At 43.3% G+C, this 25,742-nt stretch overlaps 1 protein-coding gene across 4 annotated transcripts; it reads right to left on the bottom strand.

Annotated features, from left to right (window-relative positions):
* On the bottom strand, positions 1–25,325 carry Zbtb25 (zinc finger and BTB domain containing 25). 4 transcript variants are annotated; one of them, XM_027418299.2, is made up of 4 exons: positions 25,183–25,324; positions 11,130–11,309; positions 5,619–6,571; positions 1–438 (listed from the first exon to the last, which is right to left on the bottom strand). In XM_027418299.2, the coding sequence occupies exons 2-4, from the start codon at positions 11,300–11,302 to the stop codon at positions 314–316; spliced, it is 1,251 nt and encodes a 416-aa protein (XP_027274100.1). In that variant the 5' UTR covers positions 11,303–11,309; positions 25,183–25,324; the 3' UTR covers positions 1–313. The 4 variants fall into 4 exon arrangements, with proteins under 4 accessions (XP_027274100.1, XP_027274099.1, XP_027274098.1 ...); XM_027418298.2 differs by lacking the exons at positions 1–438; positions 25,183–25,324 and adding an exon at positions 25,081–25,178 and having other exon boundaries at positions 1,783–6,571; XM_027418297.2 differs by lacking the exons at positions 1–438; positions 25,183–25,324 and adding an exon at positions 24,735–25,030 and having other exon boundaries at positions 1,783–6,571.
* Positions 25,326–25,742: the final 417 nt, after the last annotated feature.

Genomic DNA, 25,742 nt, shown 5'->3' with positions numbered 1-25,742 from the left:
TGTGGTTCAGCATAGAAGCATTTACAGGGTTCACTCCTAGGAATTTAACAATTTCTTATAATGAAATGTCACAGACATATTTAGTTTAAGCACACAAAAACGCACAAGTTACATTGTAAAAGTTGTCCACATGACCTACTTTTAGCACAGTTACCACAAAAATACCTATCAAGTATTGGTCAGGAATCCGAGTTTCAATATGAAGAACCTGCCTGACAAACAGGCTTCAGAAACTGTCCGCTCTTTCATTGTTCTCCCCTCGTGACTGCCAGTGTTTCCTTTGGTGTTCCATGAACATTTCTTCAGCTTTACCTCAGAAGGACACTGATAAGTTCCTGCGATTGTCCTCTTTCCACTTCTTTTCTCCACCTACTATGTAGATTATCTTCATCCAAGAAACGGTGAGACTTTTGTTTTTCCATTTTCCTTGTTTCTTTTCTTATATGAAAATAATTTTGGGGGAAATTTCATTAATGCTGAAATCGGTCTATTTCATTTCCAATAATACTAAATCCCCCTTTCCTTGCCAGAGGGTAGAAATAATACAGTAGAGTAAGAATTCAAATAACACTGCTATTTCCAGAGTATTTTTGTAAAAACTAGTTTTCTCAGTTAGTTGTCTATTAAGTAATGCATGACTGCTTCAAACATGTTCTAGAATCTACAGGATGGAACACTGAAGAGGGCTAGCTATGGAAGTTTCCTCCTAGGTTGGTTTTCTTGAGTACACTAACACAATTTTAGTAGGCAGCCTCCCAGCACCCCTGTAGGGGCTGCTGTCACCCACCTTCCCTGGGAGGTCAGTGGGAGAAGTAACCATCTCAAGGTTATCTATTAAACCACAACATTGGCTTTAAGGCAGATTGCATTTCCTGGCCTCTCCTAAGAACAAATGCTGAGACAGCCTCTACTTTTCTCCAGAACACACCACTAAGTAGGATCCGGAAAGAAGGGAAGATTTAAAGCTGACCCAAGCAGAGAAGATTTATTTAGTGTCTGCCTGATACAGGGGTGGTTGGTAAAACTGGGCCTTTTTCCCACCATGCCTTCAAAATGTTACCCAGCAGACTACCTCCCTCAACACAAGAGGGCGACATTGGGCAACAAAGTACATCTGGCAACTCCTGGTTCAACTTGGCAACCATTACACAAACCACACTGCTTAAGACAGAGACAAAGCTCCATTTTGCAGATGTGGCAAAAAGTAAAGTTTTTTTTTTTCTGGAAAAACTTAAAATATGAAGACTCTTTGTGTTTCTAATGAAGAATCATGTCCTTAAAAACTAAAACCAAAACTATCCAGGCTGTGGACATGATAGTGCATGTCTGCCATCCCAGCACTTAGGAGGGTGATGAGGGACTGTTCAAGTTCCAGGCCAGCATGGGCCATATAGTGATACCTCACCCCCCCCCCCAAAAAAAAAAAACAGGCTGGAGAGATGACTCAGTGCTTAAGGGCACTTGCTGCACTACAGGAGGACCTGGGTTCAGTTCCCACACCCACGAGTTCCAGAGATCTGGTGCCCTTTCCTGGCTTCCACGGGCACTGCTTGCATGCTGTGCACAGAAACACAAAACACCCAAACGCAAAACATGACATAAAGATAAATAAATCTTTAAAAACAAAAAACAAAACAAACAAACAAACAAAAAAACCAGGCTGGACGTTGGTGGCGCACACCTTTAATCCCAGCACTCTGGAGGCAGGCGGATCTCTGTGAGTTCGAGGCCAGCCAGGATAGGCTCCAAAGCTACACAGAGAAACCCTGTCTCGAAAAAAAAAAAAAAAAAAAAAAAAAAAGTAACAGCAGGTCCCATAAGGCTTATGACATGCCTCTGTAAAGCTTTGGGAAACTTTTTCCATTAAATGAAACTATTATTTCTCCACTTCCAAAAACAATGTTATTACAGACTGAGAAAAATTAATTTTTTTTCTTCTCGAGTCTGGATCTTGCCATGTAGCTCCAGGATAGTCCTGAATTTATAATCCTGCCTCAGTCTACCGACAGCTGGAGTTACAGATGGGCAAGCCCCGACATTTTGTCTTTTTGGTTTGGTATTGAAAGGAGCTTTATAAATAAGAGGAATCAAGTGAAGTTCTTAGCACTAAAGAATTTTAATAACGACACGAACCGGGTGAACTAATGTTTTCTTACAGCTCAAAAGTTTCACTTATTCTGTATGGAGGGGTAATGCATGTGTATGGGTGTGGGCACCCATGTGGGCATGTGTTGAGATCAGAGTCTGATTGATAACACATGTCTTCCCCAGTCACTTTTCTACCTCAATTTTTAAGACAAAACTCTCACTGAACCTGGAGCTTCATTCTGAGGGGTTGACTAGAGAACACCTGCTATCTTCCTGTCTCTGCTCCCCTACCAGCACCAGGCGCCATACCTCCCACCTCAGGTTCAAGTTTGTGAGCTGCAATCACTTTACTCACTGAGCCATACCAGACTCTAGGTATGGTCCCGTTTTATTTACGAATATATGTTCACTAACGCTTATTACATATAGTTCCACTTTAAACAGACAGTGTCTAGCATCGCCATTAGCTGTAGACAAGTCTTTCGGCACCTCTCCAGATTGTCTCGGGCTGCTGGACCCACTCACCTACACTGAAAGCAAATCTCTATTCTCACCCTTTAGCTATATATGGGCTCCTTGTGTGTAAGCAGGAAAGATTACAGAAAAGTTGAAAAGTTTTAAATGAGAATTGTTAGGTTCTTTCATACCTGAGAAGGCTAGGAGGCTAGGGAGAGCTGGGCATGGGGAGGGGGGCACACCTATAATGCCAGTGCTTGGATGTGGAGCAGGCAGATCGGAAGTTTAACGCCATCCTCAGCTATGTAGTGTGTTTGGGGCCAGCCTGGGCTAAACATGACTCTGTATCTCAAAAATACAAAAAAGTTACTTTTAACTTTTTATATAATTGTGACCCCCCCCAGCAGCATACTTGTTTAAACAACCCCCATACAATCAATCGATCCTACCACTAGCTAGAGTTTGCTCTGAACACATGGGTCTTGACCCCAGAGTCTAATTCTTAAATCAGAAATTCAACTGCCTTGAGACAGTACCCAATGGGGTTCTTCACCTGGCCTTCAAAAGTTACCACTCTGAAGCCTGACTGGTGGTACAGCCCATAATCCCAGCACTCAAGAAGCAGGGGAGGAAGATGGTCTCAAAAAATCTAAAAACAATGCAACTGCTACTTTGGCTTAGTGTGTTGTATGCCTGTGTGGTTTTTGTTTGTTTGAGACATGGTCTCACTATGTAGCTCTAACTGGCCTAGAACTCACACTATAAACCAGGCTGGCCTTGAACTCACAAGAGATCAGCCTCATGAGTTCTGAGACTAGAGGCAGGCAACATTGTCTCTGAAACTACTACTTTGTTATTCACCTGAACTCACAGTTTACCCAGAAAACTTGTTTCAGAATTAGCTGGCTTACTCTAGGCTCCCCACAGACAGAGGTGGTAGGACCTCTAAGAAATGTCTTCAGAGGTGTTCTACTGGGGCTGGGGACAGCTCAGACATTGCATGTGCCTAAATTCTAAGCATTACATTTATTAGATGTATACAAATATCTGTGAGTTAGCACGTGGCCACAGTTCTGGCTACTCGGGAAGCTGAAGCAGAAAACTGCTTATGCCCAAGAGTTTAAAACCAACCTGGGTAACAAAGCAGGACTCTTGTTTCCAAACTAGGGGGTGGGGATGGGGTGTCAGGACCATCTTAGATGCTTTTTAAATACCTGTGAAGCTTTAGACTTCAATAGGATAGGGGAAGGAGATGGGGCTGTTCTGCAGTCTTTCTTGCCTTCTTATCCTTGAGTACAGAGCTTCACATTTAAACACTTCAAAAACAATGAAATTTGGTGGGCTATTTTTTAGGTACAGAAAATCATTCATTTAGTCCATCAACTTCAATTTTCCTGGGGTTTTAGATTTCTAAGCATCACCACTACAAAAGGGAAGTTAAGTATATCCACAAAAGGAGAGCTGCCAGAGTGGGTTTTAAATAGGTCTGGAACACTGAGTGTATCTACTTCATTGGTTTTACCAACAGAAGAAGTGAAAGCCATGCTACTACAAAATTACCTTAAACAGTGATTTTTAGAAAACTACCATCAACCCAGACAGCCTAGAAAATTCTGCCATATTAAGGTAGAAAGATGATTTGTTTTTTGTTTTGTTTTGTTTTGTTTTTTGTTTTTCAAGACAGGGTTTCTCTGTATAGCTTTGGAGCTTATCCTGGCACTCACTTTGGAGACCAGGCTGGACTCGAATTCACAGAGATCCACCTGCCTCTGCCTCCTGAGTGCTGGGATTAAAGGCGTGTGCCACCAACGCCTGGCGAGAGATGATTTGTATCTTATTATTTTTCTCTCTAAACTTGGGTAAACCTTTTGCTATAAAAATCTGTCCCTTGGTGTCTAAGGACACACTAGATGTGGTTGCCTGGCCCAGAGTTACTTTACAGACCTGCCTCTGTGCTTAGTTATGTGAATGAACTGGCTTCTCTGTTCAAGACTTCTCTATCACTGGCTTCTCCAGTCCTTTTTTCTAGCTGGAAAATTTTATTAAAAACGAGGTATACTTGATGTTAAGTAAATAAGAGGCCATGTTGAGAGACTGGGGTGAAGCTGGGCGGTGGTGCCACACACCTTTAATCTCAGCACTCAGGAGGCAAAGGCAAGCAGATCTTTGTGAGTTCGAGGCCAGCCTGGTCTACAAAACTACACAGAAAAACCTGTCTCGAAAAACAAAACAAAACAAAACAAAACAAAAAAGAGAGAGAGAAACTGGGGTGCTAGGAAGTAGACAGTTAAAACTACTCATGATTTGGTATAGCCATGTCTTAAAACAAACTTTTTATACATTATAATCTATAGTTATACATTAAAAATAACTACTGATTTCTTATATGGCAGAAAATATTTAAAAATCACTTTCATGAGGACATAATTCACATGAAACATAAGACAATAGGGACAGTTTAGAAGTGTATGTGTGCGCTGGAGACTGACCCTAGGACCTCACACATGCTAGGCAAGCCCCTGACAAGTGAGCTTCATTCCTAGTCTCTAAAATATTCTTTAAAGTAGATCTCATCTGTTTCATATTCTACTGATTCTGCAACCTGGAATAACAAAGATTTTATAAATAATCAGTCACTCTAAAGTTTCTACATTAACTTCTGTTTTTCAAATTATGATTTAATTTATAAAAAAAGCTCATAGGATAATTTGAAAGTTACATTTAATAGCCATGTCTTATAATAAGAACTGGTATGCACAACCTCAAAACGAGGGACAAATTATTTTAAGTCAACAGACCATGAGGAAGTAAATAATTTATGAATTAAAAAATGGTGCATGAATCTTTTCCAAGACTGGTATAAAAATTCTAAAGGAGAAGCTACTACTCGACAAGGATGGTGTCCACACTTCCTTGTGTGAGCTCTGACTCTAAGGCACAAGGCAAGTCTAAATGTTCTTGTGACAAGCGAGAACTTTTCAGGGGGACATCGGACCAGCTGTCACAATACTGCTGAAACCTCTGGGCCAATGAATTTCCAAACCTTTGGCATCTGTTGTATCTGTAAGATTTACCTTTATGTGTATACATGTGTTCCAGTAACTGGCTCTTTCGAAGAAATTTATGGCCACAGATGGTACAACTGATTTTTCTTTTTCTTGAAAAAGAAAAATTACAGTTTAATTCTACTGGCTCTGTGTCTTTGGAGATCAAAGATACTTGACTGATCTGTAAAGGCTCTGCAGGACCTCGGCTAGAGTGCTCAGGCGGCGCTGGCTGCTGCTCATTCTCCTTGACAATGAAGGAGCTAAGCCTCCTGCATTCAAGAGCCTCACTGCTGTCACCAAGTGGATGAACTTCACCAAGGTCATTACTTTCCAAAATGGACGCAGGAACACCAAACGGGAGAGATCCAGACACATGGGTATGCAGGTGCTGTCTCAGGTTACTGCGGGACTCGAAACGCTCCCCGCAGTAATGGCATAAGTGGACTTTGATACTGTTCTCTGTAAAAGAGGGACCAGTCACTTCGGAAGAGGATGAGGAGTGGCCTTGGGAGATCACAGTCTCTGGATCACATCGCTCCTGTTTGATGGACACTGGGGGCTTCTGGTGCTCCTCCACAGCCTGGGCAGCAGGATGGGCCCTCTGCTGTTCAGCACTTCCATCATCTAGCCCAATTGCAAGAGAGAGCTGCAACTGGGGGTGGTCACCCTGGACAGCAGCTCGGTTTCCACTGTTACTGGGAGGAGTTTCTTTGAACTCCAGCCCTTGTTTGACAGCTGCTTTCTGGGTTGTTGAAATCTGAATACCATAGAGATTTGAGGTCTGCACAGTCTCTGGTGAGAACACTTGATTCATTTCAGTTGCAATGTGGGAAAGGTAGTCAGCATGGAGAAATCGGATCCCTTCCTCCAAACGACTATGATCCACAATCTGTTTTGGCCCTTTTCCTGTGTACATAATATGCAACAAGTAGCTGAATATATCGGGCTGGATGTCAGTTGGCTGTATTTTTATGCATTCACTGTTAAAACAAAAACAAACCCACACAAAATGAAACACACCTGTTTGGCCTTTTGGTTTCTAGCAATCTTAGGTTAAAACAAATTCTTCCTAAGAGGTTTAAATCTGGCAATCTGCCTTGATGAAATACAATAGCAAAAAATCTGATTGTAACTGCTTTTATGGTCCATCCACAAACCCAATCTACTGCCTAGCGCCAGGAAAAAGATATTCAGATAGTTCGACACTAAGTGACTCCTAAGCGGTGTCATCTATTCTAAGTGACAGAGGACGGAAAAACTGGAGACTTTAATAGGTGCTCTGCTTTTATATAAAACACATAACAAAAGGAACTAAACACAGAAACTCAAAAGGATACCTACTTGCTGGTGTTTGGTGCAGCATTGTTTACAGTAGCTAAAAGCTGAAAACAACTAAATACCCATCCAAAGATGAATAGCGCCGAGTGTAGTGGTGCAACCTTTAATCCCAGCACCTGGGAGGCAGAGGCAGAGGCAGGTGACTCTCTTTCAATTTGAGGCTGGCCTGATTTAAGCAGAGAATTCCAGAACAGCCAAGGCTACTAGACAGACCTTGTCTCAAAAAAGAAGAAAGAATGGATAAACAAAATGACGCTGTAAATACAAGGGTATGTTATTCTGCCATTAAAAAAAATGAGGTTCTGGTGTGTGTTATAACAAGGTTGAACTCTTGAAAACATGGTAAATAAAAAAGCCAGACAAAAAAGTCTAAAACTTGTATGGTACCACGTCCATAAAATAGTTAAAACAAAGCTGGGCATGGTGGCACATGCCTTCAATCCCAGCGCTCACCTACAGCAAGGGATACATAAAGAAGCCCTGCCTAAAAAACAAAACAAAACAAAACAAAACAAGAGAAATATCTAAAACAAACACATTTAAAGAGACAGAACTGGGCTGGAGAAATGGCTCAGTGGTTAAACAACAAAACAAAAAACAAAACAAAACACCACTTGTTGTTCTTCCAGAAGACCTTGTTTTATCCCCAGTACCCACATGTGGCTCACGATTGTCTATAACTCCAGTTCCAGGGAACCCAATGCCCTCTTGTGGCTTAGTGGGCATTGGGCATGCAAGTGGAACACAGACAGACATACATGCAGGCCAAACATCCATATACAAGGGACAGGGACAGAGACATATGGGGTGGGGGAAAACCTACAGTTAGATAAGGGGTAGTTATAGGTGGCTGAAGGAGAATAGAAAATTACTGCCTAAGAGGTACAATGTTTCTGTTTAGGATGATGAAAGGGTTTTGGAAACATAGTGATAGTTGCAGGTATAACACTGTGAATATAATTATTGCCATTAAGTTGGGTGATTTACAATTGTTAGTTATAATGAGTCCCTAACTCAGAATGTTAAGCCAGGGTGCTGGAGAGATAGCTCAGTGGTAAGCACATTGACTGCTCTGGCAGAGGAGCTTCCTTCAGTTTCCGGCACCCATACACGCAGCTGACAACATGCAGGCAAAATAATCATACACATAAACAATGACAATAAAAAAAGACAAACAACCAAAACCAAACCAAGCCAAAATATTCACATTTTAAAAGAAATCTAATGAAATTATTGACATTCAAAATTCAGTTTATTTGGCTTCTAAATCCTTAAATCACAGGTATAATTTTGAAAAGCATTATAGTAATTTCAAACTCAATTTGGTTACTAGATAGAGTACCAAAGTGAAGGTCTGTAAAATGAGAGTAGAAATAGGCAAAGGAAAAGGATGTGTGTGAAGAAACAGTCAACAGTATCGATGGACTCAGTTTCCCTGGCAGACGTTTATTCTGAGTCAGAATGCACTGGAATTCAGCATAATGCAATCCACTTTCTCTAGTCTGGGTATCTCAGGATCCCTACTTCCTCTCTTTGGTTTTTCGCTTTGCTCTGTGCTGTCTATTCACTGCCATGTTGTGTGACAAGCATTTTTTGGGGTGTTAAGTTCAGAATTCTGCTACCTGGAGTTTAGCAGGGCTGGCCTCACCTTTCACAAAGCATATGTTTGGACAGCATGAGAAGCACACAGTTTCTAAACTCACAAGACACAGGTCAGAGGCTCAGGGGGAGATAGCATTTGTTATGTGGTGAATGTAATCTACAGTGTCACATAAGAGACAAACTCCTGGGTTGGTGAGGTGGCTCAAAGGTTAAGAGCACTGGCTGCTCTTCCAGAGGTCCTGAGTTCAATTCCCAGCAACTATCTCACAACTATCTCGTAATGAGATCTGGTGCCCTCTTCTGGCTGCAGGCATATGTGGAGGCAGAATGTTGTATACATAATAAATAAATAAAATCTTAAAAAAAAAGAGAGAGAGAGAGAGAAACTCCTCTAGCAGAAAAGACTTGCATTACCTGGCTAGCATTCCCACCCCATCTTTGTACCATGACACATTCTAGCCCCTCATCTACTTTGCTGTCTGGGTGACCGTATATCTGCTTCATACCAGTAAATGAGTTTATATCACTTTTGTTTCATTTTGGTTTTTTTGAGACAGTGTCTTACTATGTAGCCCAGACCTGACACTTGCAACATAGTTCAGTCTAGTCTCAAACTCAAAGTGATCCTCCTGTCTCTGTATCTAAGGTGCTGGGATTACAAGCATTAGCTACCTAACCTTGATCCATGCCATTTCCACTCCTTATTTCTCTGCAATACCTGAAGGACTTTGGTTTTTCACATTTGTCAAGTCTGTTCCAAATGTCTCAAAGCAGGCCTGCTAGAACTCTTTACTTTGAATACATTCTGACATTAGATATCACATTAATAACAGCAAAGCTCTATTCCTAAGCATCTCCCCCACCCCCAGACAGGGTTTCTCTCTGTAGCCCTGCTGTCCTGGAGCTCGTTCTATAGACCAGGATGGCCTCAAACTGGGAGATCTGCCTGCCTCTGCCTCCCCAGTGCTGGGATTAAAGGCGTGAACCACCACTCCAGGCTGTTCTAAGCATTTAACTTTACTAATCCACTTAATCTTTCAATACCCAAAAGGAAAGTATATTATTCTGGCATTTAACAGACAAGAAAGCTGATTGTTAGGGTGTAAACATGAACTGTCCTCTAAAGGCTCATGTGCCACAAAATTGGTGGCCAGCTTATGGGCTTTGAGAAAGTGACAGAGTCATGAGGACTCTATAAATTGAGTCACAGTGTGATGGCATTACTGGCAGGTGGTAGAAACTAGGAGATGGGGCCAAGGTGGAAGAAGAGGCACTAAGAACATACCTATTTCCCTTGTCCCTGATCTGTCTGTACTGCTCCTGCTTTCTTCCGGCCTACCATGAAGTAGGCAGCTTTTCTGTCATGCCCTGTGCCTTCCTAGTCTTAAAAGGAACACAGCTAACCACAGGGGACTAAAACCTGAGAATGCAGCCAAAACAAATCCTTGTTTTCTTAAGCATTTTGTCACAACGGTGAAAAGTGACTAACACTAGTGAGGTCAATTAGTTGCTTTACATTTAATTCTCTATCAAACTTTAGATCTCTTGAAGACAGAAAAGTTACTATGGTCTAGCTAAATCTCTTAACATTCACACTTAGGAAATATTTAAATGACTGAACAATTAAAAAATTGTGAGTTCAAGGTCAGCCTGGACAACTTAGTAAGACCCTATCTAAAAATTTATAAATAAACAAATACATAAATAAATAAGGAAATGTTCAACACTGGGAACTCCTGTCCTGGGGTCTGCAGGCACATTGACTTGGCCCGGAGGAGGACCAAGCCACCTTGAGTCTGCTGAGATCGCTGGGCTACTCCCGACCCCACTCAGGGCAGAGAGGAGAGCTTTGGCCCCTGCCTTGGGCCCAACTTCTGCCTGGCCATTCTGGGAACTCCTGTCCTGGGGTCTGCAGGAAATGTTCTAGAACGAACTAAAGCTAGACTAAAATTAATCTTTTCCCAGAGCTAAGAATTTGAATTGCCATGTTACCTAAATTCTAAAATAATGCAAAAGAATTAAAAACAACAAAACAGTAGCATGTGAAAGCAAACAGTCTTCGACTGGTGATACGGGATGTCACACTGAAATGTTGCTACACTAGAAATCAATAGCCTGGCACTTACAAACAGATGCTTAGCTTCAGGCAGAGCTACATCAGAGCCCAACTGATCAGCTGTTTACTCCTGGACAGGCCATTCAACAGTACAGGCTCAGTTGCCTTTTCTCTAAGACTTGGACAACAGTAGAGTTTACATTATAGGATTGATGTTTGGGTACTGGTTAAGCCTTTTTTGCTGGTGATATTTTTTCAAAATAGGATCTCACTAGGTGGCCTTTGCTGGACTGGAACTCACTACATAGACAAGTTAGCCTCAAACTCAGAGATCCACTTGCCTCTCTCTCCCAAGCAGTAAGATTAAAAATATGTACCACACCTGCTGGGCTAAGCCTTAATCAATTTTAGTTATACAAAAGTTATTATAATTAAAAATTTGTATTAGGGTAACCCCATAACAATCCCTTAAATGAGATTATAGTAAGACATATGTATCACCATATTAGAAATTATTCCCATTTACAAGAGCACATTCTTACCTTGTTTGGTGAATAAATATCATCTTGAAATAGTTGGAAAAAGCAGCAAGTACTGCTCTGTGGGCTTTGAAGTAAACATCTCCAATAGCAACTGTGCAATCACACAGAAAACCAAATTCTCGTTGCATGTTCAGCTGCTGCAGAAGGACAAGGCTATGGCTAGCAGTATCCATTGTGGCTCTGAGAAAAAAACAACATAAATATGTATTAGAAGTACAGATGTGTTTATACACAAATATGTATATATATACACATACATATATAAAGAAGTGTATTTAATCAAATCTAGGGCCTTGCACATGCTAGGCAAGCCCCACCCTACTTTCCTCATGGCTTTGGGATCTCAGGACCTCATCTACACCAGGTAAACACTTTACTAATGAGTTCTTCCCCCATCTTGTGAACATCTTTTTCTTTTGGTTTTTCGAGACAGGGTGTCCTGTGTAACAGCCCTGGCTGTCCTGGAATTCACAGAGACCTGATTGCCTACCTCTGCCTCTCAATTGCTGCTGGGATTAAAGGTGTGCGCCACCACTGCCCAGCTTGATCATGTTCCTTTTCTTTCTTTTCTTTTTTTTTTTTTTTGGGGGGGGGTTCGAGACAGGGTTTCTCTGTGGCTTTGGAGGCTGTCCTGGAACTAGCTCTTGTAGACCAGGCTGGTCTTGAACTCACAGAGATCTGCCTGCCTCTGCCTCTGCCTGAGTCCTGGGGTTAAAGGCGTGCGCCACCAACACCCGGCATGATCATGTTTCTAATGACGTTTCTTCACTGGAGAGATGAAAATGAGATACTGATGTGTGGCTCAGAATTAGAGGAGATAACAAGTGGAAATTGAGTTGTAATAGAAACTGCTATTCGAATGTTAGTTGTAAGTGGGAGTAACAGGGCATCCTCCCTGGTTGTGAGCCTAAGCTATCTCTCTAGCCTGATGGGCATCCTCCCTGGACTAGAACTCTTTTCTTTGCAGATCCTCTGGCACTCAGGAGACACTGTCATAAATGTCTGTGGGACTTACCCATACCCCAGTTTACATGGGGCCTGGGAGCGCATGAGAAAGAACCTCAGCCTGGCCTCATCTCAGCTAGACTTGGACACACACACACATGCAGATTCTCCATGGTAAGAAAAATGGAGATATGATAAATGAGCCTCAAGGGAAAACTCCTGAATGAGGATATGCAAGCCAGTTCTGGCCAAGACAGACTATGTGACTGTGAGCAAGGACACAGCAAAGTTAGTTTCAGACAGGTGGGAGGCTATATTTCACCACCATCTCCGCCTTAGCTATGCCAACAGCCCTGGAGCTGTAAGAAGGCAGCTGCAGTTCAATGGGTGTCACTGGGGGCTGGGAGAACATCCTTTGGAAGAGCCAGTTCTGAAAATGAGAATGAGGCTCCTTCCATAGCCAGACAGTCCGAGGCCTACAGAGGTCGGTGGCAGAGGGCAGGATTATCTATCAGCAGACTGGCAGCAGCATGAACAGCAGACAGGTGAGGAATCAATAACACTAAGAATGGAAAAACAGCTAATACTTTACAGCACTTTCCGTGTGTTAGGCACTTTAACCCATTCAATTCTTAATAGAACTTCACAAGCAAAGGAATCCTAAATTCCCTTTACAGATTAAGGACTGAATGAGCAAGCACCCACAAGCACACTGCCAGCAAGAGGAACAAGCAGGGGATTCAAACCCAAGCTCAGAAGCCCAAATCTGCGCTCCTCATATTCATTCCTTAAAAGGGACCATGACTCACAAACTAGAAGAGCACAGAGAAAAACTGCAGATAAAAACCTCCATGGGAAGCTCCACAAATATTTCCAAAGAGGAATTAGGGAGAAACTTGGATTTCCTGCTGGTTAAGCAGATGGTATACAACAGAAGCAAATAAAGTCCAAAATATAGCATAATGGCAATAATACTATTGCTGACAAAAGAACCGCTTTTATTAAAAACTATATAGTATAGTGATACAATATAACCTATAGGGCTGGAGAGACGGTTCAGAGGTTAAGAGCACTGACTGTTCTTCCAGAGGTCCTGAGTTCAATTCCCAGCAACAATATGGTGGCTCACAACCATCTGTTAGGAGATCTGGTGCCCTCTTCTGGTGTGCAGATATACATGGAAGCAGAATGTTGTATACATAATAAATACAATCTTTAAAAAATAAGCCAGGCGTTGGTGGCACATTCCTTAAATCCCAGCACTCAGGAGGCAGAGGCAGGTGGATCTCTGTGAGTTCGAGGCCAAGCCTGGTCTCCAAAGTGAGTGCCAGGATAGGCTCCAAAGCTACACAGAGGAAACCCTGTCTTGAAAAACCACCACCAACAACATATATATATATATATATATATATATATATATATATATATATAATCTCTGAGATATATTTATTAGAAAAGACATGGGTATAAAACTACATAAAGAAAACTACATAAAGTAGTAAAATAATGATTCAGTAAAAGGAACCGAATCATTATTTTACTTTTAAAAATGGGAGAAAGTTTTACATAAATATAATTCCTGTTCATGTATACATCACTGGAAAGGTTCAGCCAAATCAATAGGCTTTTCACTCCTGAACAGTTCTGGGGAAAGAACTACAGAATAGGGGTGACAGGCTAGCAGGCGACTATACTAGCTTAACTTAAAACTATAAACATTTTGGGTAGGCAAGTAGTACAAAGAACAACAAGAACAAAACAAACAGGAAATAATCACACACACACGACAGAAACCCTTGGCATGTCCCTCATTTCTCCCCCTACCTACCTTGCCTCCAAAGGTAAGCACCATCCTGAATTGAGTGCTTTTGATTCTCTTTGCATCATCACATTCTCCCTGTGCAGGACTATATCCCTGACCCAAGGACAGTATTGATTACAAGTGTTACTTTCCACAAATAATTACATGTCAGGAACCTCACAACTAGAGTCTTTTAACTCTATATTCATACGTTACTTTAAAAAGAGGTTATTATTTATTTCGAATTATGTGTCTATGTGTCTGTGTGTGGATATTGGACATGAGTGCAGGTGCTCTTGGAGGTGTTGGATCCTCTGGGAGCTGTGTTACAGGTGGCTGGGAGTCACTCATGTGGGTGCTAAGACTCGAACTTGGGTCCTCTGCAAGAGCAGTACAAGCAATCTCTCACTGTATCTCTTAGAATTATTTTATATGTTTGTGAGCTTTGCCTGCATGTATACCTGTGCATCACTTCTTCTGCCAAAAAGGCCAGAAGAAAGCGCTGCATTCTCTGGATCTGGAGTTACAGTTGGTTTTAAGCTATCCTGTGGATACTGGGGGGATTTCAGATCCCAGCACTGACATAACAAGCCAGACGTCCTGCAAAATGCCTTAACAACAGCTTCTGGCCTCCACACCTAAAGATGCCATGTACCCACTGTGCGCACACATATACAAATACTAAACAAACTATAAGAAAAATTTTAACATGCATTTAGTGTGTGTGATTTGGGTATACGCATGCCATAGTACACATGTGGAACTAAGACGACAGCTTGCAGAGTGTCATGGTTCTTTAATTCCACCATGTAGGCCCAGGGGTTCAAACTCAGGAACCTGTCATGCTTGTCAATAAGCATCGTTACTGCTGAGTCATCTCACTTAAAAAGTCATCATACCGTTATGAAAATATCTATGGAAAACACAGATATTTACATTATAATTCATAACAGTAGCAAAATTACAGAAATGAAAATAATTTTATGGGTGGGGGTCACCACAGGGTTAGGAACTGTATTAAAGGGTCACAGCATTAAGAAGGTTGAGAACCACTGGACTAGATAGTACCATCACCAAGTCTGTCAGCCAAGGAGCCAACTAGGAACCACGTAATGGCCGTGGGATAGAGAACACAAGAGATCTACTAGACTTAGAGCTGACATGACTTGGCAGCAGACCGGATGCAGTCAACCACAGGCTTTGAGTTAAAGGTGAGTTTCAGAACGCCAGGCTGGGTTACTAGACGATGTCATTTATTTCCTCAGAAAACATTTCCAGAGTAACCGCCATGTTCTCAGTGTTCATAGAGAGGTACAACAGCAGAACTAGCCACAGGAACTGGCTTAGTAGAGGTTTCTTACACCGTGAATTCAGTGTCTACTCCAGGAAAAGGAAGTAGAAACATCTGGTGATGAGTGGAGAAGCAGGGCCAAAGAGGGAGGAGGCCTCTGAACAGACAAGACTGAAGTTTCTAAATGTGTATGGAACTATACAGTGAAACCAAATTGAGGAGAGAAAAAAAAAAAAAAAAAGCCTGAAAAAGCTAAGTATGAGTTAGGCCTGGTGGCATGGCATGCTGTCACCAGAGCTACTGGATGCCAGGGTCTGTAAGTCACAAATTGAAGGCTTGCCTGGGATAGAACATAAGCTTAAGGCCAACTCAAGAAACTTAGACCTTCCTTGTGTCAAAAAAAAAAAAAAAAAAAAATTAAAAAGGGTTCTAAATGGTGGTACAGAACCTGTCTAACATGCAAGAGAGCTCCTAGGTTCATGAAAATAAAGTATGAATCCTTGGAAAACAGAAGATACAATAAAACAGAGGCCCAGTGGTGGCGCATGCCTTTAATCCCAGCACTTGGGAGGCATGGCAGGATGATCTCTGGAGTTCAAGGCCAGCCTGGTCTACAGAGCTAGTTCCAGGCCAGCCAGGGCTGTTACCCAGAGAAACCATGTCTCAAAAAACCAACCAAACAAAAAAAAACAAACAAACCAGAACAGGCAAACACCAGAACAGAGGGGAGGCAAAGGAGGTGAGGAAGAGGCAAGACCCTTGGGAGAGGAGGTGGCATAGTGACCAGGAGAGTGTGTGACCTCCCACAAGTGTGCACAGGTGGCCAAGGCCAACGTTCTGATTAAAGAGTAGAGGTCACCAAAGAGAGGGTGGGCACTGAGGAAGCCGAAGATCTAAGAAGAGTTCTGGGTGGAAGGAAGACAGGCCCAGATTAACCTGGGAGTTAGCTGGAGGGGCTGAGCATCTAACTCACAGTGAAGTCGGTCCATATGGAAAGGGAAAGGGGCCCTGGAATATTAATAGAGGATTAAACTGTATAAGGAACTTTCATATATAAGAATTTCTACTTTAGTTTCCATTAACCTGTCTTCAAAATCACCAATGCCTGTCTTTTCTAATTGGTTAAACCTACTCCCTGAGATTCCAGATTTTTTATTTTCAGATTTGAAAAAAATTTTAAACTCTTGACCTACTTTTCTCCAAGCATGTTACCTCTCTTCAATCTTTGGGTTCCTTTGCCAAAATTTCTCAGGAAGGTGCTGAACCCTCAACCTGACAGCCATGCCCTACCTAGGCCATGATGTCCTTTTTTCTTTTTCTTTTCTTTTTTTTTTTTTTTTTGAAGTCTTTTCTGGGCTTCAAAGTCTTCCTATTTGCTTACAACCTTATTTTACATCTTTGCTCTGCTAACTTTTGTGTCATTGGTGGGTCAATCTTCATTGATTAGGGTGACGGCTGCACACACCCCCACACACACACACACCTAGTCATGTAGCCTAAAAACTATGATTAAGGACTGGAGAGATGGCTCAGTGGCTACAGTGCTTAATGCTCTCATGAAAGACTTGGATTCGCCGGGCGTTGGTGGCACATTCCTTCAATCCCAGCACTCGGGAGGCAGAGGCAGGCAGATCTCTGTGAGTTCGAGGCCAGCCTGGTCTCCAAAGCGAGTGCCAGGATAGGCTCCAAAGCTACACAGAGAAACTCTGTCTCGAAAAAGACGTGGATTCAGTTCCCAGCACCCAAATGGCAACTCTATCTTTTCTAGCTCCAGTTCTAAGGGGTCAAACACCCTCCCCTGGACTCCATTCGCACCAGGTATGCACAAGGTACACACACATATATGCAAAGCACTCATACATATTAAATAAACTATGTTTAATACAAGAGGCTCTACCTTCAGTAATACTCCTCCAAACAGTGATGTTTTTATTTTAGCAATTAATTTGGTTGAACTTAACACTCCCAAGGTCTACCCTGACTGTGGGCAGCAATTGAAAGGCATGTTTTGGCCTTAGGTGTGCTGTTTGGAGGATGCTGTGAAAATGTCTAGTTCCGAGGTGACAAGATTCACATCACTCCAACATACCATTTCTTGGACATCCCCCCTCACCTTCCACCTACCTACATGTTCTGTTCTGGCCCCCCTTTTTTCTTCAAGCAATAGAGTTGCCCCAGTTTTAGCCAGCCACTGTGCCACCAAAGCCATAAAAACAGAAACATCCACTGCTAAACCTTCTGCTAATTCAATCTTCACAGTCACACACACCGTGCCAAGACATAGATGCAGGCAAAGCACCACATACATAAATAAATAAAAAAAAATTTAAATTTAAGCTGGGTGAAGGCACACGCCTTTAATCCTAGCACGATGGTGGCAGAGGTAGGTGAATCTCTGTGACTTCAAGGCCAGCCTGGTCTACTAATCAAGTTCCAGGCAGCCAGAACTATACATAGAAGCCCTGTCTCAAAAAAAAAGAAAAAACAAACAAAAGAATTTTTTCAAAACCTGAAAGACAGACAGACATGAGACAGTACACACTTGTAGTCCCAAGATTTGTGAAGCTGAAGCAGGAAGAAGGATGCAAATTCAATGTTACCCAAGGCTACATAGTTAATTCAAGGCTGACTGGCTTGGGCCTATCTTTAAAAAAAACAAAAACAAGCTGGGCATTGGTGGCACATGCGTTTAATCCCAGCACTCGGGGAGGCAGAGGCAGACGGATCTCTGTGAGTTCAAGACCAGCCTGGTCTACAGAGTGAGTTCCAGGACAGCCTCCAAAGCCACAGAGAAACCCTGTCTCGAAAAACAAACAAACAAACAAAAACCCCAAAAACCAAACCAAACCAAACCAAGATTTTTGGAGAAAAAAAAAGATGTAAAATAGTTTGTAGAAAAATAACTTACCCTTCATTATTTATTTTGAAAAGCAAAAAGTGGTTCATTTAAAAAATTTTACTAACAATTATATTTTAAATATTTTATTCTTTGGAAATTTCACACATGCATACAAAATATTTTTATCATATTCACCCCAATCCTCCCCCCATCCAAGCATTACCCCCACACCCCCTCAAAGTAATATTTATTAAACAGGCTTAGTACCGATAGTTATGAGACTATAAAGCCTTCTTTACTTTCTAGAATGTAGTAACTTAGTTCCAGACTAGTTCAAACTAAGTATCATTTAGATTATAATTCAGTTAGCATGATATTCACTATCTTCATTTAGAAAAATTTCTTTAGTTGGATTGTACTCTCAGCTTGGCAGTGGCAGAAGGACCTAGACTACTCGGCTCTTCGTTCTCTCAGGCTGTAGAGTCTTTAACAGACTTTATAATCAATTATCACTAAAGACAGGAAAGTTGGCAGAGGGATGTCAAGCTTTCTTGAGCGACTTACTCATGGCTATAAATACATAGGTTAAAAAAATATCTCTAGCGCTACAAGATAGAAGGCATTCTACACTGATTGAAACTTGGCAACTGTAAAATGGTAATTTTCGATGATTGTGGATGTGTAACATTTGATTAGCTAAGAAATGAATGAACTCATCTGGTTTTATTTGTGAGACAGGATCTCACTATAGCCTAGACTGACCTGGAATTTACTATGGAGCCCAGGCTGACCTTGAACTCTGTATTCTCTTGCCTGCCTCAGTCATAAGCACCTCATTGTTCCCAGCAGGAATGAAACAATGTACAGGATGGGACAGTGCATCCGTCACTTGACTACACAGAAGAGGCTATGCTGAAGTCCCACCACAGAACAACTCCAAGAATTGTTGGGGTTGAGCTCTACGACTCTTATTTCATTTCGTTCAAGACTGCTCAGTAGACAGAGGCTTTTGTGCACAGACCTAATGACTTGTGTCCAATCCCCATGTCCCACAACGTGGTAGAACTAACTCCAAAGAGCTGTCCTCAAACCACTAACACAGTTTTTAAAACAAATAATTAAAACTATTATTATTGGAGAGATGGCTCAGCCAGGCTTGATTTCCAACACTTATATGGCAGCTAACAATGCCCCTAACTCCAGTCCAATGGGATCCAATGCCTTCTTCTGGCCTCCATTGGCATTACATACACATGGTACAGACTTTCATGCAGGCTAAACACCCATACACATAAATTTAAAAATATTTAAGTATATAATCTCTGTGTGAGTACAAACCCATACAGGCTACAGCATACATGTAGATGTCAGAATTAAAATCATTTTTATAAAATCATTTCTTTCCTTCCATGGGAGTTCTAAGGACCAAACTCAGGCCATCTGGTTTGTCTGGCAAATGCTTTCACCTGCTGAGCCATTAAACACTCCCACGCATTCTCTCTCTCTCCTTTGAAGAAACTTCCCAGGAGATTCTAACAGGCACCTTAGTTAATAACCTCTGCTTTAGAAGAACAAGAAGCTAAAGAAACTTAAAAGAGCATTTACATTCTAATATGCACTTGCTACTTTACAAACTACAAAACCCAATTTACTTTCTATATTTCAATAATTCCACATTGGTTTAAACTACATAAATTTGTTGTTGTTTTAACTTCTAAAAACTTAGTTAAGGAAGTTAGACATGCTGTGCACACCTGTATCTCTAGAATACGGAAGTCTGAGATCTTAGTTTAGGAAAACTTATCTCAAAAAGAAAACAAGCAGGGGACTTGAGGAAACAGCTCAGTCAGTAAAGTGTCTGACACTCAAACATGAGGACCTGGGTTCAGATCCCCAGGGCCCTTATTTAAAGTGTGCATGTGTGTTGGGGGGGGGGGGATTTAGCAGAGTCACTGTATCTGGGGTTAATATTACAATGAACAGCTGTTTTTTTTTTTTTTCTTTCTTTCCTTTTTTTTTTTTTTTTACAAGTACTTTGACCTTGAAGACTCCTTGTGGAAACATTGTTTTCCATGTTTGGAGAATGGTTTTGCTGAAGGGGGATTGCAGCCATCCATTGACTTTGGTCACAAGACACCTCAGGCACACCTGAGGCTCTTGTATTATTGGGTATTGAAAACCATACATAAAGTCACGGGGGCATGAGATGCTCTCCTTCAGTAAGACATGTAAATGAGATTAGGGACCTTGGCATGAGGAAATACTTTGTGCAACAATCAATAAATACACCTTTGTATGGCTGTTCAGGTTCAGTCCATCAGAGGCTGGACCTTCCTGATACCACATAGGCCTTAAAATTTCATCTTGGAGTGCCTTCTTTCTTCAACTGACTGGTGCTACAAAGTGCACCCCAATGTGTGTGTGTGGGGAGGGGAGGGGTGTGCGTTGCTGGGGCTAGAAAGATGGCTTAGTGGTTAGGAGCATTTGTTCCTCTCATAGGACATGAGTCCAGTTCCCAGCACCCACACTGTCTCTCACAACCATCGTTACTCCAGTTCCAGAGGACTTAACACTGTCTTCTGGCCTCAATAGGCACCAATCACACTCGTGGTACACATATGTATGTGTAGGCAAAACACCTAAACATTTAAAAAGCTTTTTTAAAAAATTAAAAATGTAATACAGAGAAGAAACCCTGTCTCAAAAAAAAAAAAAAAAAATTAAGCCAGACATTGGTGGCACATGCCTTTAATTCCAGCACTCGGGAAGCAGAGGCAGGAGGATCTCTGTGAGTTTGAGGCCAGCCTGGTCTTCAAAGAGAGTTCCAGGACAGTCTTCAAACCTTCAGAGAAACCCTGCCTGGAAAAAACAAAATAAATAAATAAATAAAAATAAGTGTCTTGTAAGGCCTGGGGAGATGGCCTAGAAGTTAAGAGTACTGTTCTTCCAAAGGACTCAAGTTTTTGATTCCCAGCACCCACCACAGAGCTTAAAACTGTCTGTAATGCCAGATCCAGGGGACCTCACACCTTCTTCTACTCAAGGGCACTGTACTCACATGCACAACCCCCTCACACACACATAATTAAAATAATAAAATATTTCTTTTATATTATCTAATATATCTTATTATATTATCTTTTATATCACTAACTTCCTGTAGTGATACAGCTGGACTGCTAGTGCTCTAGTGTAGACAGGCAAATCCCTGGAGCTCACTGGCTTAGATGAGTCAGTGAGCTTCAATTTCAGTGAGATACTGCCTCAAAAAAATAAGGAGAAGAAACTGAGGAAGACAGCCAACATCTATGTTTGACCTCACATGCACACACCCAGACATATACACCCAAGGAAAAGAAACAGAAATGATACAAACTAATCAACAGTAGGATGGTTAGAGATAAGGAAAGGCCACACTATTTCCAAATGTTCTGTTGAAAAGCATCTAGGAAAAGGAAGCATTTATTCTCATATGCCTTTAAATTTATTTCCATAGTGTCTAAAGATGACACAGAACTACTGATCTGAAAATACAGTCCCAGATAAAATTCGGCCATAAAACCTACATAACTACTTACAAAAATTTGCAGAGAATGTTAGAGAAGGAGACAGAGGAAGACACAGAAGGGCAGTTACATTCTAGAAACCTTCAAGAGGACAGTTTGGGGCTCCTGCTGTGGGCAGACAGCCGCATTTTGATCTCTTAACACCATGGTGTGTGTGAGTGCCTGATAAAGCAACAAGCCAACAGACCTTGGAAATAAAAATCTTAATACAGGAAAAAAAAAAGGGCATAATTCTTGATTCATTATAAAGATCCCATTCCAACAGAACAAAAGAAGGGACTCAAAGAACAGGGGAAGTAAAAAAGACGAAACTAGAACAGACCTAGAATACAGTGGGCAAGAGAGACTACGGCCTCTGTACGTTAACTATATCAGCATTTCCTGTCACAGAATTACAACTCCATGAACACACTACCCACATGGGCCCGCATAGGCTGATAAGATCCTCTGCCTAAAAAGCCTGGTGTTTCAAAATAAAACATCGGTTTGATCTGTAACTAGGAAAACAATGAACTAGAAAATTTTTAAAAACTTAATATAAAAATGTTTTTCCTAAATAAGGGTTTTGTTTTTTTCTCAAGACAGGGTTTCTCTGCTTGGCTGGTCAATCTGTAGACCAGGCTGGCCTTGAGCTCACAAAGGTCTGCCTGCCTCTGCCTCTAGAGTGCTGGGATTAAAGGCGTGTGCCACCACTGCCCGGATTAACCACTTCTTTTTGAGAGAGGAAAAAGGCTTAATAAAACGAAAACAGAAGCCTAACAAAGGGTTTTGGATATGATATAGCTCAGCAGTAGAGGCCTTGACTGGCATTCACAAGATGACAGGTCTGAGCCCCAAGGATAAATAAAATCAACTAGCAATCAAACCTCACATTAGCTTTAAATACTTTTTCCTCCATTTGGGTGCGGGGGGGGGGGGGTGTGAGACAGGGCCTATTTTGTAGCTCTGACTATCCTGGCACTCACTATATAGACCAGGATGACCTCCAACTCACAGAGATCCACCTGCCTCTATCTTCCAAGTGCTGGGATTAAAAGGATGCACATCACCTTTTTATATACACCAATCCCAGCAAACATATTTTATGTGCGTACTTGCATGAATTCAGGTGCACCAGATGCGGGCGGGAGCCTGTGGAAACTAGAAGGCATCATAGCCCCTGGAACTAGAGCCACCACATGGGTGCTGGGAACCAAACCTCGGTGTCTACAAGTACAGTAAGAGCCCTTATCTGACAAACCATCTGGCCAGCCTAGAGGAAAGACAATTGATTGAGGAACCAAACTACCAGATGGTTTAGAGTTCAAAGGATCGGAGTCCATAGCCGACACCAGTAACTATCAACTGGAGCAGCTTTCTCTTTTCAGCCTTCTCTCAAAGGACTCAGGTTCACATGCTCTGTGAAATAAACGAGCAGAAAAGGGGCACAGGAAGTGGTGTAGAGCTACTTTACAATTCATCAAGATAAGAACACCTGAACTGCTTTTCTAAGGGGAATCTACAATCCTACAGCCCTCTAACTCTTGTCTAGCTGTTACTACAAAAATGGACAAATTGGTCAAACACCACCTACAGCTAGCAAGGAATAAGTCACTGTGGGCCAGTGGGGGTTGGGGGGAGAGCACTATGCAAGGCTTCCCAGCAGCACAGCCATGGTCAGGATATTTTACTGCCAAGCCACTTGGGCCCCTCCTCCCCAGCTAGACAGCCTGGCTCCTTTGCATTCCCCTCAGGAGATAGGGTGGAAGCACATAGCTCCACTCTGTAAGGCATAGAGGGCAGCTGAAAGTCCTGCTTGGCCTCTCTGGGCAACCACAGGCGCCAATAAATCAGCCACAGGCGATTCTCTCATCCCCTTCCCGGCTTGAAGTGGGAGCAAGATATAATTCAAAAGAGCACTGACTAGACTTGGAAGATAAGTGATCTAGGTTTACATTCCTCTGCAAATGACTGTCACTAGTCAGGCATATCTCTCTGGTGCACTTCTGCAGGTTTAAAACTTATTTGTAACTCGGAGACACTACCACATTTTAGGGAATTCACCTATGAAAACAGCTGGCAATAGTTAGCACATAAAACTAAACAAACATTGACAAGAACCTGAGTGGAAACTCTTACAGCTAATAAAGACACTATAGTACTGAGCACAAACGTCGAGTGTGTGTGTGTGTGTAGGGGGCTCTTCTTGATGACCACCCCCTGATGTTTCACTGCTTACTAATTGCATCCCAGCCATCTAAACTATTTCATGTAAGCAGTGGATCACACTGCTTACTCTTAACTCATACCTAGGTTGCTAAAAGGAAACAGTGGCCAGACACCGTGGCATACACTTGTAGTCAGTTTCTGCACCCAGGAACCTGATGTAAGATCGAGCAACAACCCTACACTAGCCTGGACTATATGCCAGTCTCAAAAACCAAAATATACAATGTCAATGCCTATCCCTGTGAGTATAAGGCTGAATTGGTTTGGGCTTCAAAATACACTATGCACAACTCACCCAGAAACAGTGCCACACCTACTACACTCTAGAGCCATCACAATGGCCAGGCTTAACTTCTTAATCAACCTGACAAGTCCTGCAAGCCAAGCATAATCACTTCTGGTGGATACACTGCCCGAAGCAGGAAGAACTGGCAATGCCGTTCCGGCACAACGGCAAGTTCAATGGCAAAAAGTGTCTGCAGCCCTAACGTGTAGCTATGAAAGGTGCAGAATCTTGATAAACACTATGCTAGGTCCGGTGTCTTCTGTGAAATGAGAGGGATGAACTCGATTTTACTTAAGGTTCTTTCCAGTTCTGAAAACCCAGACTCCAAGATGTACTTTAATGCTGCCAATCAACAGCTCTGCAGCTTTTAAAGGACTTGCTCCAGTATCCAGAGTTAGAACGCCAACTTTAATCCCTCAGAGGGATACGGGGGGGGGGGAAGCTAATATATAAAACACAACACTATCAGGTTCCAGGTACAGCTGTGCGTTTCCTAAGCAACTGATAACGGCTTGATTTCTCCAAATGAGTGCTAGGGAGATGGGTGATAAGATGGGGGCAGACTTCAAAAAGAAAACCCACTTAGCTACGATAAAATCCGTGCGGGGGTGGGGGGTGAACTATTAGGGTCGGGGGGGGGGCTACCTGCCTTAGAAACTAGGTACTCACAAACTGGAGATGGGGGAGGGGACAGTGATGGCTGCGCAGCCCGATCAGGACACCCGCCCTCTAGCTAGAGCCGTGGGCCTGGCACGGTCGCCTGGAGCTAGCAGCCACGGACGGATTGAGACTTCTGCGCCCGGTCGGGGCCCGGCCCGCAGCGGGGATGGGCTCCAAGGCTGTACGGCGCCCGCGCGCGCGCCATCCCGCCGCCTGCGTTAGGCCCCGGAGGCCCACAGCCAAGGGCGGCTGCAGGCGCCGCGCGCCCGCACTTGCCCGCCGTTGCTAATTTCCTCCAGGACCCTGACTGACATCTCCAACGGACCAGAAACACCCCTCTCCCCCGGCTACTTGCATCTGTCCCGCGACCGGTGCAGCTGCAGCCGCCACCCGGGCGGCTCGCGGCGGGAGGGACTGAGCCCGGAGCAGCCCACGGGGGCAGGGCCGCGTTGCTTACCCAGACTCCGCCGCGGCGGCGGCGGGCGGGCGGGCTTCTCCTTGCGGGAGGGGCGGGCTCCCGCGCTGCGCACAGCACGCGGCAGCGCCCGCTCACGCACCCGGCGGGCTGCTCTCGCGCGGCTTCCCGCGCCGGGCCCACGTGACCGACCCGGCTGCTGGGGGAGCCGGCGGCACCCTGCCGGGCTGGGGTGCATGCATGCGTGCGTGCGTTGCGTGCGTACGTGCGCGCCTGGCGGAGTGGCCGGGCGGGGGGTCGGCCGGCGCTTCGGGCGCCTCCGCCGCGGTCCCCCCGTCGTGACTTGAGGCGGAAGTGTGGGGACGAGCCTGAGCGTCACAGGCTCCCCCACACGCCTCCGCGTGACCCGGGGACTTTCCCCCCCGGCGTGTGCAAAAAAAAAAAAAAAAAAAAAAAAAGCACGGGTGCCCCCTCGGTGGGCCCTGGGTGGGGACGGGAAAGGATGATGCGCCCGCGTGTGGGGCGGGAGCGGGGTGAGGGCGCGGGGCAGGCGACCGCGCGCGGCGGGAGCCAGGGAAAGAGGCGGGCCGGGCGGGGCATGG

Source organism: Cricetulus griseus, chromosome 5, assembly GCF_003668045.3.
Source record: "Cricetulus griseus strain 17A/GY chromosome 5, alternate assembly CriGri-PICRH-1.0, whole genome shotgun sequence".
Lineage (NCBI taxonomy): Eukaryota > Metazoa > Chordata > Mammalia > Rodentia > Cricetidae > Cricetulus > Cricetulus griseus.
Note: the sequence above shows the minus strand (reverse complement) of the source record. Positions and strands in the feature narration are given on the sequence as shown.